Here is a 12,731-nt window from a genome sequence, read left to right on the forward strand (position 1 = left end):
TGCTTTATAATTTTTTGCTTTTCTATTTTTTTTTTTTTTAGTTAAAATTTTTTTTAAATATGGAATGCTTCACAAATTTGTGTGTCATCTAGCGCAGGGGCCATGCTAATCTTCTCTGTATTGTTCCAATTTTACTATACGTGCTGCCGAAGCGAGCACTTTTTTTTTTTTTTTTTTAAATAGAGACGGGGTTTCACCATGTTGGCCAGGCTGGTCTCGAACTCCTGACCTCAGGTGATCCACCCTCCTCGGCCTCCCAAAGTGCTGGGATTACAGGCATGAGCCACCATGCCTGGCCTATAATTTTTTCTGATAGCAAGACATGATGTGGTGCACAAGAAGAACTCCTGTAAATAGCCCTTTAATAATATAATGAAGAAGTATGGGGAGAAGAGAAATGTACTATATGATCCTATGATTTGGTCCCTGTCTTTTAGTGAACCTATGCTTCTGGAACATGAACTTTCCAACTGTTTCTCAGGATGTTTTTTCCCTTTCTTAGGTGGGACAAGATAGCTAGAGTGGGCTGGAGTTGGGTATTGTTCTGCTCCCATATGGAAAGCTAGAGCTAGATGGAGTTGAGCACTTTCCTTCCCTAAGGTCAGTTCGGCTCTGATAAAACCTCAGTAGATTAGGCTCTAGTTAACTAGTTCTCCTGAGGACAGACTTTGTTAAGAACAGAGTGCTCTGGTATATTTCAAAAAGGTTTCTTTTCCCCTCCTCCTGCCTGAAGCCCATGGGAATTTTTCTCTGCTATATACTGTGAGAAGCCAGTTGAGCTGCTGGAAGTAAAACTCACAAAAGCATGGCACCCCATACCCAATGTAACTGGATTACTGAGTTTGTACTCTCAAACTTGTCCACACTGAGCCTTTGGCAATTCATCAACTATGGTTTAGACTTTTCTACCCTGCAGAGGGTAGCAAAGATTCCCTCAGAGGTTTTTGCTCTGGTATGTTGTGAGCCCCTGTATCTACCTGTCTGTCTCTCCGATTTGGAGGCAGCAGTTTGCCCCATGACCTAACTTCTCTTATGGATCTAAGAAAAGTTCCGGAATAACATTGGCAGCTTAACCAAGGCTTATAGGAGTGCAATGCCTTAATACTAGGAGTGTTTCTAACAATAGAGTTCTAGGCATCACGGCAGGTCACCCCTCAAATTTCACCCTAATTCCCTCCCCCACTTACTAGGAAATATGTTTACTTGGGATCTTCCTCTGCAGCGTACTTTTCAAGGAAGGTTAGAAATAAAATAACTGCATTAATACAAAATGATTACTTCCTGTTTGTTCAATATGTGGTTATATGGGTAAGGAATTGCACACACACACTGACACATACTCACAGTTAATATGTGGTCAACTCTTTGAACTGTGTCAAAGTCCTGTAAATATATTTCAACTCTCAATATAGTCAAATGCCAATGTATAATTATAAATGCTGTATACCAGTGGATTCACCTCAGAAGGTGAAAGAACCTTAGAGGTAAAAGGGACTGCAGACCATTTAGTCCAATCCTCCAGTTTCTAGATGGGGAAACTAGTACAAAAGGAGTTTAGCATTTGCCCAAGTGCCTCCAGCACCCAGGCAGGGACCAGGCCACATAGCTTCCAGTAATTGATAAGAGGACAACCACCAAGCTGCCTAAGTCCAGAGAAAACAATGAGAAAGTCAAATTTGGGAAATTAGCCCCCCATTACCCTGGGAGCAAAGACTCTGACCTGTTTAGGAAACTGGAGCTTCGAAGGGTAACCCTAAGTTAAAGTGGCTTTCACGTGTCAGGCCCTCAGTGCCCGGTTGTATAGAGAAAGGGAGTGGAGAACAATGAGGGAAAACAGGAACTCACCTAGGAGTAAAAGCAAGTAAATAAAGAAGAGAAATGGTAGAGAATGGAGGAAGATAATGAGAAGAGAGAAAAGTCAAAAAGGATGGGTAAAATTCAATCTGTTTGGCTTTGCTGTAGTTTGTAAGGTCTGTTTGACTGATTGATTGATTGATTGCTCAGCAAATATTTGTTGAGAATTACTCTTTGCTAGGCTCCATTTCAGCAGAAAGATTCCTAGACATAGGCTTAGTAATGACAACACACAGATAACCCTGGAGACTTTCTCTTGCCAGACTGCTGGAAGCACAAGCTAGACCCTATCTGTACACTAAAGCCTGAAAAACATCTTCTTCCATTAAGCATTAGCACCTCTATGAAGTGAAGTAGTTTGGGCTGGGCACGGTGGCTCACACCTGTAATCCCAGCACCTTGGGAGGCCAAGGCGGGTGGATCACTAGAGGTCAGGAGTTCGAGACCAGCCTGGCCAACATGGTGAAACCCCGTCTTTACTAAAAATACAAAAAACCAGCCAGATGTGGTGGTGTACACCTGTAATCCCAGCTACTTAGGAGGCTGAGAAAGGAGAATAACTTCAACCTAGGAAGTAGAGCTTGCAGTGAGCCAAGATCATGCCGTTGTACTTCAGCCTGGGTGACTGAGTAAGACTTTGTCTCAAAAAAAGAAATGAAGTAGTTCAGCAGCTGAGGGTCACCATGCCTCATCCCCTCCCACTGTTTCTATCTTCTGCTTTCTCTCCAGGAGAGGCAGCCCCCGGCTTTGGGGTTTGGCAGCCTCTGGAGTCCAGCCCAACCAAAAGCTTGGTCCAAAGGGGCTAACCATGAAGGCAGTCCAGATTCTAACCCAGGGATATTGGGCACATTTCTTTCTCTAGTTAGCCCCAGACCCTCAACCCTCAAACGTCACACAGCATAGACTCTAGATCTTCCTTTCGTCTCCATTCTAGTCTAACATGTCTGGCTCCAGCAGATGAGCCAGGCTCATCTTCTCACATCACAAAACCTCTCAGCCTTTTAGGAGAGATGAGTGACTGCAACACAGAGGCTAAAGCACTGGTCTCTGCTTTCTCTGGTCACCACCACAAGACAAGCAATGCAGACACATCCCAGTGTTCAAGAGAAGGAAGGAGATTCGAGTTCCCACCAAGAAGACGCCATCATAGAACGTATTCCCCAGATGTATGTTAGCAAACAACCAACTGATTTTAAGTCTGCCACTAGAGTCCTTTGAAGGTCAGCTAGAATAACAAGGGTCTACAGTTAGGATATTAAGATCTTGTTGTTGTTGTTTTATCAATCTGCCTGTAGCAAAATTAGTACACATTAATTCAACTTTCTTCTTGGCAAGGCTTCTTATGAGTCAGCCTTCCCCAACTCTCCCCACTCATGATGGGTAAAGAGAAAACGACTAAGACTCAGTTCCCAGTCATTTTCAGAATACATGAAGGCAATGTTATGGATTACCCATGAACAAAAACAAATAAATAAATACAACAAAAACAAACTCACAATCATCATCTGGCTGCTCAGTGTAGAATTCTAGAGCTCCATACGAATAGGATATGTAGAATATTGTTCCTTGCCCTATTTAATAACATTCCTACCCAATGTAAACCTACGCTCCATTCTTCCTAAGGACCCACCTGGACCGCAGTCCCATTTCTTCTTGTCTAGTGTCTCCTGGTCTCTGTGACTTTCCCTACCTCCCAGGTCTAAGCCTATTTTTGGCTGACACACAGTCTAGATTACTAAGAAGGGAATTCTGTCACCAGGAGACAAATGATCCAGGGTCTTGGCTTACAAATTAGTGTTTTCTAGGGCTCCCTCAAATTCTCCTGAGAGTGTACCATGGCAACCTTCCTAGGAGAAACTTTTAAAGTACCCAAAGATTAACTCTAAAGGAGTTCTCAGTTGGCGAGGCACTCATCACTACTACTGATGTAGGTCTAAACAGTTTTCACTTTACTTCCTCCAGTATGAACATGAAGGATCAAATTAATAGACCACTCCTTTTATCACAGACGGAATGGTGTAGTAGTGAAATCCAATGCCTCCACAGTCAATCCTCGGTCTGCTCATTCTTAGCTGTAACAGAGGGCAAATTACTTAATCTCTCTTTTTTTTGAGACGGAGTTTCGCTCCTGTTACCCAGGCTGAAGTGCAATGGCACGATCTCGGCTCACTGCAACCTCCGCCTCCTGGGTTCAGGCAATTCTCCTGCCTCAACCTCCTGAGTAGCTGGGATTACAGGCACACGCCACCATGCCCGGCTACTTTTTTGTATTTTTAGTAGAGACGGAGTTTCACCATGTTGACCAGGACGGTCTCGATCTCTTGACCTCGTGATCCACCCGCGTCGGCCTCCCAAAGTGCTGGGATTACAGGCGTGAGCCACCGCGCCCGGCCCTACTTAATCTCTTATGTCTTCATTTTCTCCTCCACAATAGGAGAACAATAAGAGTACCAACCCTGTGGGATTGTTGTTCATGAGCTAGTACATGAAATGGCTTAGAAAGGTGCCAGGCACAGATGTTCACACAGTAAATACAGCTGTCACCATTATTCCTGGAAGGATCTTCTTATAAAGAAAAGTAAAGGGTTTGGGGGTGTGTAAAAAAAAAAGAAAAGAAAAGTAAAAAAAAAATTCAAACAATGGTGCTGTAAGTGACATTCAGGTATACAGGCAAAGGAGTTGTCTGGAGAATTTAGGACAAAAGGAATTTTAGAGGAACAGAGTAAAGGTGTGGAGTCTGTCTTTACTTATCCAGAGAGGCTGTCAATAGCACCCCAGCTGCCAAAAGGCCTGCTGCCTGGGACTGGCTGGCAGGATCCCAGAAGCAGCAGCCTCTAGTTCAGTTTACCACTTCCAAAATGTCTCCACCCCAGGGGCAAGTGAGGTGAAAGGAAGAGAGTATGAGGGTGGGGTTTTGTTTTCTCTATCTGCACTTAATGCTTCTTCTTCCACCAAGAGTAGAAGCTGTGAACAGGGTGTTTTGCCCTTTGAACCACCTTGACAATTTTAATTCCTTTACTCTTCCTGGAAATTGTAAACAAACAAAAAAAGTTGTTGTCACGGTGGCTCACGCCTGTAATCACAGCACTTTGAGAGGCCAAGGTGGATGGATCATGAGGTCAGGAGTTCAAGACCATCCTGGCCAACACAGTGAAACCCCATCTCTACTAAAGATACAAAAAAGTAGCCAGGTATGGTGTCAGGTGCCTGTAATCCCAGCTACTTCCGAGGCTGAGGCAGGAAAATCGCTTGAACCTGGTAGGCAGAGGTTGCAGTGAGCTGAGATTGTGCCACTAAACTCCAGCCTGGGCCGCAGAGTGAGACTCCATCTTAAAAAAAAATTGTTGTGCTGACACTCTTTTTGCTTCTGTTTTCCTTAATGAATGGCTAGTGCTTTTAAAGAACAGTCTCTCTTGACTATCTAAGATGAAAGCCTAGGTGTGTTCACCCACCCTTTAGCTGACTTCTAAAAACAGGCATGCCATAGAACTTAAACAATTGGTCAAAGTTATTTAAAATCACTGTTAGACAAAGGAAAGATGGAGGGAGGAAGAAGACACAAAGGGGAAGAGGATAGGAAGAGAAAGAAAAGTTTGTAGGCAGAGACCACTTTATGGGTATGTAACCAGTGCAGCCATAGAGGGCCTGGTACTCAGATGGGACTCTGTGCTTAAGGCATAATGTGCTGTGGTCCCCATCTGGAAATTCTCACTTTATCTTTTAATTGTTTTTGTAAAGGAAGTCTGATACTGGACTGTAGCCTCTGCTTACACAGTTCTGCTTCCCAAGCTCCCTGGGACAAATTCTCAGCCCCCTGCTCATTGGCCCTACCCAGAAATGGGCTTTTTTCCTGCATCACTGCACCACCAGTCAGTACTCATCACAGTCACTGCTTTATCATTAAGATTAACTCTGTCATTTTCTCAGCGGCCAGGCTCTACGGCAAATGGGGAAACAAATGGTCAGACCTAATGAGCAAGTTGTTGTCTAGGTGGCCCATCCATCACTCTAGCTTGGATGTCAGTGCATGGCACCTGTATTTAATTTCAGTCCATCCTTCATTCACTAATTATTGAAGACAATTTAGCTCCTATGGGAGACAAAAATCTCTGCAGTGACTTGAGACAAGTGAAAATTTGTTGGAGAGTTTAGATACAATGTATTTTTATTCTTTTTTTCTTTTTCATCTTTTTTTCCTTTTTTTAACTTGTATTTTTATCTTAACATGCCTAGATAGAGAAAAACACTGGATTGTACATGTTGGGCTTTCTTGACTCTCTTTTCCAGAGTGGAAATAGGATTCTGTGCACCATCATCCTGAGCCATCACCAGGGGCCATCTATAATCAACTACGACGATGAGCGTGGGAAGACGTGTGTCCATATTGCAGCGGCAGCGGGCTTCAGCGATATTATTAACGAGCTGGCAAGAGTCCCTGAGTGTAACCTGCAGGCTCTGGATGTGGATGACAGGTATCCATGGCAACCCAGAAAATCCTGGGAATGCCTAGTCATTTCCCCCTAACTTAAAATAAGGAAGATGTTTAAGGAGGTGTCCTATACAGTTATATCCTTATTGCCAGTAATACACATGTGCTTGTGACAATAAAAATTTCTCTATTTTAGTGAGAGGAGGAAAAATAATTGTTATGGAGAGGAAGACTGTGACTGTAGTCAGATTTTCCACCTTTTGCTAAATGTCCTCTGTGTTCTCAGAAGGCTTTCTGTATTTCAGCTTCTTGCCCTTTTTGTTCCTAAAGGTAGCTTTTGTTTTTTTTTTTTTTCTTCATTCCTGGATTATGTTATAAAGTCTACAGGCGCTTTTATCCAGAGAAGAACATAATAGAGACTTTGTATTCAGGACCCTTGGGATCTTAGAACTACAAGGAACTTTATCAGGTTTTGTTGTTTTCGATCATCGAAGATATACTGTCTGAAAAAGGAAGCTGGGAATGAAGCTTTGTACACTTGTCTTTCACCTGTAATGCCCTGCTTATCTAAACCGTTTTGGTTAGGCACTGAGTCAATGGAAATGTAAGGAAAAGATAACAACAATCAAGACTATCAAAAATAAGTATAGACTTGAGCACTCTGGGTTCTTTATCCTCTTGTATTGAAGTGCAAATTTAGACCCTTACTTATCATTTTTATTTTATTTTTTTGAGATGGAGTCTTGTTTTGATGCCCAGGCTGGAATGCAGTGGTGCGACCTCAGCTCACCACAACCTCCACCTCCTGGATTCAAGCGATTCCCTTGCCTCAGCCTCCTGAGTAGCTGGAGCTACAGGTTCCTGCCACCAAGCCTGGCTTACTTTTGTATTTTTAGTAGAGACTGATGGTGTTTCACCATGTTGGCAGGGCTGGTCTGGAAGTCCGGGCCGCAGGTGATAGCCCGCCTCAATTTCCCAGAGTGCTGGGATTATAGGCGTTAGCCACCATGCCCGGCCTACTTATTAATTTTAGATGCCCCAAGAAAGCACCTCCTATTCTCAGATAGCTGAAATTCTTTTTTTTATTTTTAAAATTGTTTTATAAAATATGGAACGCTTCACAAATGTGTGTGTCATTCTTGCACAGGGCCATGCTAATCTTATCTATTAATACCTGAAATTCTTTTAACCCAGGGAAAAAGTTGGGGCTTCTACATAGGTCTCAGAAGTTGGAGATGGTTAAATGACTTTAAGTAAAATTAAAGTATAAATCATTGAAAGTAGACATTTTCTGGCCAAGTGCAGTGGCCTATAATTCCAGCACTTTGGAAGGCCGAGGTGGGTGGATCACTTGAGATCAGGAGTTCGAGACCAGCCTGGCCAACATGGTCAAACCCATCTCTGCTGAAAATACAAAATTTAGCCAGGTGTGGTGGCACATAGCCAGCTACTTGGGAGGCTGAGGCAGGAGAATAGCTTGAACCCGGGAGGCAGAGGTTGCAGTGAGCCAAGATTACACCATCGCACTCCAGCCTGGGCTATTGAGCAAGACACTGTCTCAAAAAAAAAAAAAAAAAAAAAGGAAAGGAAAAGAGAGTAGGTGTTTTTCTGAAAACGTGTTGATCCTAAGCAAGTAAGAAAGTAGAAAAACTTGGGAGCCACAGTGGCCCAGGCCAGTTGTTCTTGCACATGAGTTGTCAAGGTCAGGCATTCAAGGCCAGCCTGGGTAACGTATAAGCCTCTCATCCATTAAAAAAAAAAGTAGAGCCGGGCATGGTGGGTCATGCCTGTAATCCCAGCACTTTGGGAGGCTGAGGTGGGCGGATCACCTGAAATCAGGAGTTCGAGACCAGCCTGACCAATATGGTGAAACCCCATCTTTAAAAAAAATAAAGATAATAAAAATAAAAATAAATTTAAAAAAAAGTAGAAACAAGCTACATGAGGAAAAAAGTGCATTAACCATTTTTTTAAAAAGAACAAATTTCATGGCCGGGCGCAGTGGCTCACGCCTGTAATCCAAGCACTTTGGAGGCCAAGGCGGGCAGATCATCTGAGGTTGGGAGTTCAAGACCAGCCTGACCAACATGGTGAAACCTTGTCATTTAAAAAAAAAAAAAGAACAAATTTCAGAAAGGCAGGCTGAAGGAAAGCTTATCTACTTCAAAACACTCCTAGAACCAGCTTTAAATAGAATAATTCCCATTTTGCAATACCACCCACTTAGCAAAGAAAATCCAGGTCTTCAGGCCTCAGGATGGAAAGTAAAACTGGGGGGAGAAAAAAAGTACAAAAGATAAGGAGAGTTACAGGGAAGTAAAATCTCCAGAAGAGTCCTTTCTGCTCCAGTGCTCAAGGGCCTCATATACTGATCAAATCCCAGCCTCTGTTTTTTTTTCCACGTTTTCTGCATGGAAACATGCAATTCTGCCTTCATGCTAAAGCTGTAGGCTTCTGTTTGGTTGGTTGATTGGTTGGGTTTTCTGTTTTGTTTTGTTTTGAGACAGAGTCTCACTCTGTCACCAGGCTGGAATGCAGTGGCGCATAAGTCTATGGTACTTAAAACATTGTGGTATTCACTAAGATATGCCACAGAACACATAACCCAGAAGCAGCATATATAGCTTTGAAGCAGTAAAGGTGGGGAAACAGACCTCTCCAACACCGAACTGGGAAGGAAGGGGTGATTTTTTTCCCCAGGAGCAAGGCAGCATAGTTGCCTAACAGCCAAGCTCAAACTCACAGAGAAAGTCCCTGCCCTTTTAAAAGCTTACAACTCTAGAAATTACATGTAAAAGGGTCTTGGGCTTACAATTCTGGAAAATACATGTGAAAGGGTCTTGGGCTTACAACTCTAGAATTTACATGTGAAGGGGTCTTGGGCTTACAACTCTAGAATTTACATGTGAAAGGGTCTTGGGCTTACAACTCTAGAATATACATGTGAAAGGGTCTTGGAGTAGGCAAGGCGTATAGTGACTTAGGTGGGGGTTTGATCTCATTTAAGTAAAAACAATGCCTTCTGGAAAGATTCCTCCACACCATGCCTGTGATCTATAGCAGGGCAATTAAGGTGCTGCCCAGTATGCCCCCTTTACTTTTCCTATTGAAATGCAGTGTGGAAGTCATGTGGGGGATGGTCTTAGATGCTTAAGGGTGATTAAGGATCTCCTCCCTCAGTTTAAGAGTCTCAAATTTCATCAGTTTATGAGGTCACAGTTCGCTTTAATTTGCAATTCACTTATCTTCAGAGAGGAAAGTCTATTATCAAGTTCTGTTTCTGGGAATTCTCTGGGGAATGTTTACATGTTTCATCAATCATTCCTTAGTTACTGATAGCTCAATCCATGCGGCATCCTGGGACCCATCTTCTCCAGCCATTCAGCAGCCACCATATCAGCACACTGCTTGTCTCTGCTGAATTCCTTCTGAAGCATGGGCCCTGCCCTTTAGCTCTCTACTGTGATAGTGGAGGCAGATTCTCTGTGTTTGCAGGATATCCTGAAGCTTAGAGATAAGAAAGGAACTAAAGTTTAGACAACTTGAAATTAGGTACCACGGGCTGGCCCCGAGGACATCGGCATATTAGAGATTATCTATATGCTTCCCTCATTACTCAGCAAAACAATTTAACTTTTCCCGCTGTTCTTCTGGACTGCTTCCATGTTGGAACGGGTCAGTCTTAGTAATTGTCGTAAAGGAGTATTTCACAAAGCTTCTGAGTGAATCATCACATGTTGGTAACCCTGACTAGATCAACGTCCAGCCCTCCACCTACTGAATTTATTGGCAATACACTGTCTAAACGGGAGGACATAATCTGCTGGGGACTTTTCTTGTTTCTGAATAAATGTTGTCTGGAGACCTCTCTCATATAGAATGGAACTAATCATATCTGCCACACGCAAGTATGCAGTGTGATTGATCACTGTGTTGAAAAATTTATGGCCCTATTAGGTGTTATAAAATTGCTGCCTCTAGCATAACAGGAAAAAGATGCTTAATTGACAGAGGATACAATCTGTACCTGGGAATGCTGGGCCCACACAATATGCATACATAGATGCTCTCCACTCATGTCCAACCCCCTTCACAGATATCCCCAACCCAGTCCTTCTCTGCCCAGCTCCCAGGCGGTCTCTAGGCCTGAGAGACTACCTGGCCCTCTCAGGAGTGCCCTTCTGAGGTTCAGGTTCAGGCCCTGCACAAGGCTGAGGAGAGACCTCCTTTCCTGCCCCAGGAATGCCCATTTCCTCAGTGAATTACCAGAGGGATAGTCATTCTTTGCACAAAAGACCCCATTCATAGGCAGATGGACCAGATGGTTGCTCACACCTGTAATCCCGACACTTCAGGAAGCTGAGGTGGATGAATCGCTTGAGCCCAGGAGTTCAAGACCAGCCTTGACAACATGGTGAAACCCCATCTCTACAAAAAATACAAACATTAGCCAGACATAGTGGTACATACATATAGTCCCAGCTACTCAGGAGGCTGAGATGGGAGTATCACTTGAGCCCACATGTGAAGGTTGTAGTGAACTATGATCGTCCCACTGCACTCCAGCCTGGGCGACAGAGTGAGACCCTGTCTCAGAAAAGGCATATTATCTTACCTTTGCCCTTTGCCTCTCCCTACACCCCCAGAAAAAAAAAAATCAGAACATGGTTTTGTGACATCAGTACATAATCCAAAATATAGTTTATTCAATATTTTTTTTGGAGGAAATCTTCCTCTGTCTCCCAGGCTGAAGAGCAGTGGCACAATCTCGGCTTACTGCAAACTCTACCTCCCTGGTTCAAGGGATTCTCCTGCCCCAGCCTCCCAAATAGCTGGGACTGCAGGTGTGCACTACCACACCCGGCTAATTTTTGGGTTTTCTGTTTTTGCTTTTTTTTTTTTTTTTTTTTTAAGTAGATTAGGGGTTTCGCCATATTAGCCAGGCTGGTCTTGAACTTCCCACCTCAAGTGATCCTTCTGCCTCAGCCTTCCAAAGTGCTGGGATTATGAGGGTAAGCCCCTGTGCCTGACCTACTTTATTCAATCTTGAATGAAACTATGAAACTAATCAAGCATCCAATGCCTTTTCACAGTATTTTCCAAGATGACCTGATGGCAAGGGCCAATTGTCTTTAGGCTACCTCCAAGCTCTCAACTCCTATCTCCTGCTGGCAACTGCCTGAGCAACTACAAGTCTACAGCTTCCAAAAACAATAACGCAAAGGCCCAGGGCAGCTATAAATCTACCCTTAAGAAAAAAACATTTTTTTTAGAGTAAACTTGCTCTTCAGAGATGCCACTCTATCTCCCAATGAGTTGACTTTTTACATGCTTCAGCTAAGCTTCAGCTTCTCAAACTTCTACTTTAGATCAAAGTATTTGCTGTACATTAAGCACACTTAAAAACCCACTGGGACAGGTTACCGAAACCAGGCAGAGTCCTTCCTCAAAGACAAAGCCAAGCCTTGACCTCCTAGAAAACAGTAGGTACTCTTTAAATGAATAGTTGAAGCCGGGCACAGTGGCTCACACCTATAATTCCAGCACTTTGGGAGGCCGAGGTGGGTGGATCACTAGGTCAAGAGATCGAGACCATCCTGGTCAACAAGGTGAAACCCTGTCTCTACTAAAAATACAAAAATTAGCTGGGCATGGTGGTGCGCGCCTGTAGTCCCAGCTACTCGGGAGGCTGAGGCAGGAGAATTGCTTGAACCCAGAAGGCAGAGGTTGCGGTGAGCCGAGATCGTGCCATTGCACTCCAGTCTGGGTAACAACAGCGAAACTCCATCTCAAAAAAATAAATAAATATATAATAAATGAATAATTGAATTTCTTATTTCTACTCACAGAGTTAAAAAAAATCAGGGTCTAATACTACCCAGAATTATTATGTCCTTGGTATAATAAAGAAGGCAGTATCACAAAAGTATCAACTTATTCAACTTTCTTATGGAGAGCCCATATATGTGCCTGGCACTGTGCTGGATGCCAGAACCACACAGTGAGTGAAATGCTGCCATTCCCCTCCCACATGGCGCATATAATCTATATTTTTTTTTTAAAAAAAAGTGGTAGAACACTTACTATGTCAAGTATTCATGTTATTTTACAGCCCAGAGTTTTAAGTTATAATGGGCCAAGCGTGGTGGCTCACGCCTGTAATCCCAGCACTTTGGGAGGCCAAGGTGGGTGCATCACCTGAGGTCAGGAGTTCGAGACCAGTCTGGCCAATATGGTGTAACCCCGTCTCTACTAAAAATGCAAAAATTAACCTGGCATGGTGGCAGGTGCCTGTAATCCCAGCTCCTTGGGAGGCTGAACCCAGGAGGAGGACGGCTTGAACCCAGGAAGGTTCGTGCCATTTCACTCCAGACTGGGGGAGAAGAGCAAAATTTAGTCTCAAAAAAAAAAAATTACAATGATTTTTATCTATAATTTAACCTAATTT

General features: G+C 43.4%; 1 protein-coding gene and 2 non-coding genes across 4 annotated transcripts in view; 1 reads left to right on the forward strand and 2 right to left on the reverse strand.

The window, feature by feature from the left end:
- The window catches only part of ANKRD55 (ankyrin repeat domain 55), a 136,201-nt gene that overhangs the window by 98,592 nt on the left and 24,878 nt on the right, over positions 1-12,731 (forward strand). For both annotated transcript variants that reach the window (XM_008992043.4, XM_078365493.1), the window contains exon 8: positions 6,142-6,326. In XM_008992043.4, coding sequence (XP_008990291.3) covers positions 6,142-6,326 — 185 coding nt within the window. The remainder of the gene's footprint in view (positions 1-6,141; positions 6,327-12,731) is intronic.
- On the reverse strand, positions 54-159 carry LOC118151812 (U6 spliceosomal RNA). The gene has a single exon (XR_004740219.2). It is a non-coding gene; the product is annotated as a U6 spliceosomal RNA (small nuclear RNA).
- LOC118151905 (U6 spliceosomal RNA) lies at positions 7,386-7,490 on the reverse strand. Its single transcript, XR_004740300.2, has one exon. It is a non-coding gene; the product is annotated as a U6 spliceosomal RNA (small nuclear RNA).

Source organism: Callithrix jacchus, chromosome 2 (genome assembly GCF_049354715.1).
Source record: "Callithrix jacchus isolate 240 chromosome 2, calJac240_pri, whole genome shotgun sequence".
NCBI lineage: Eukaryota > Metazoa > Chordata > Mammalia > Primates > Cebidae > Callithrix > Callithrix jacchus.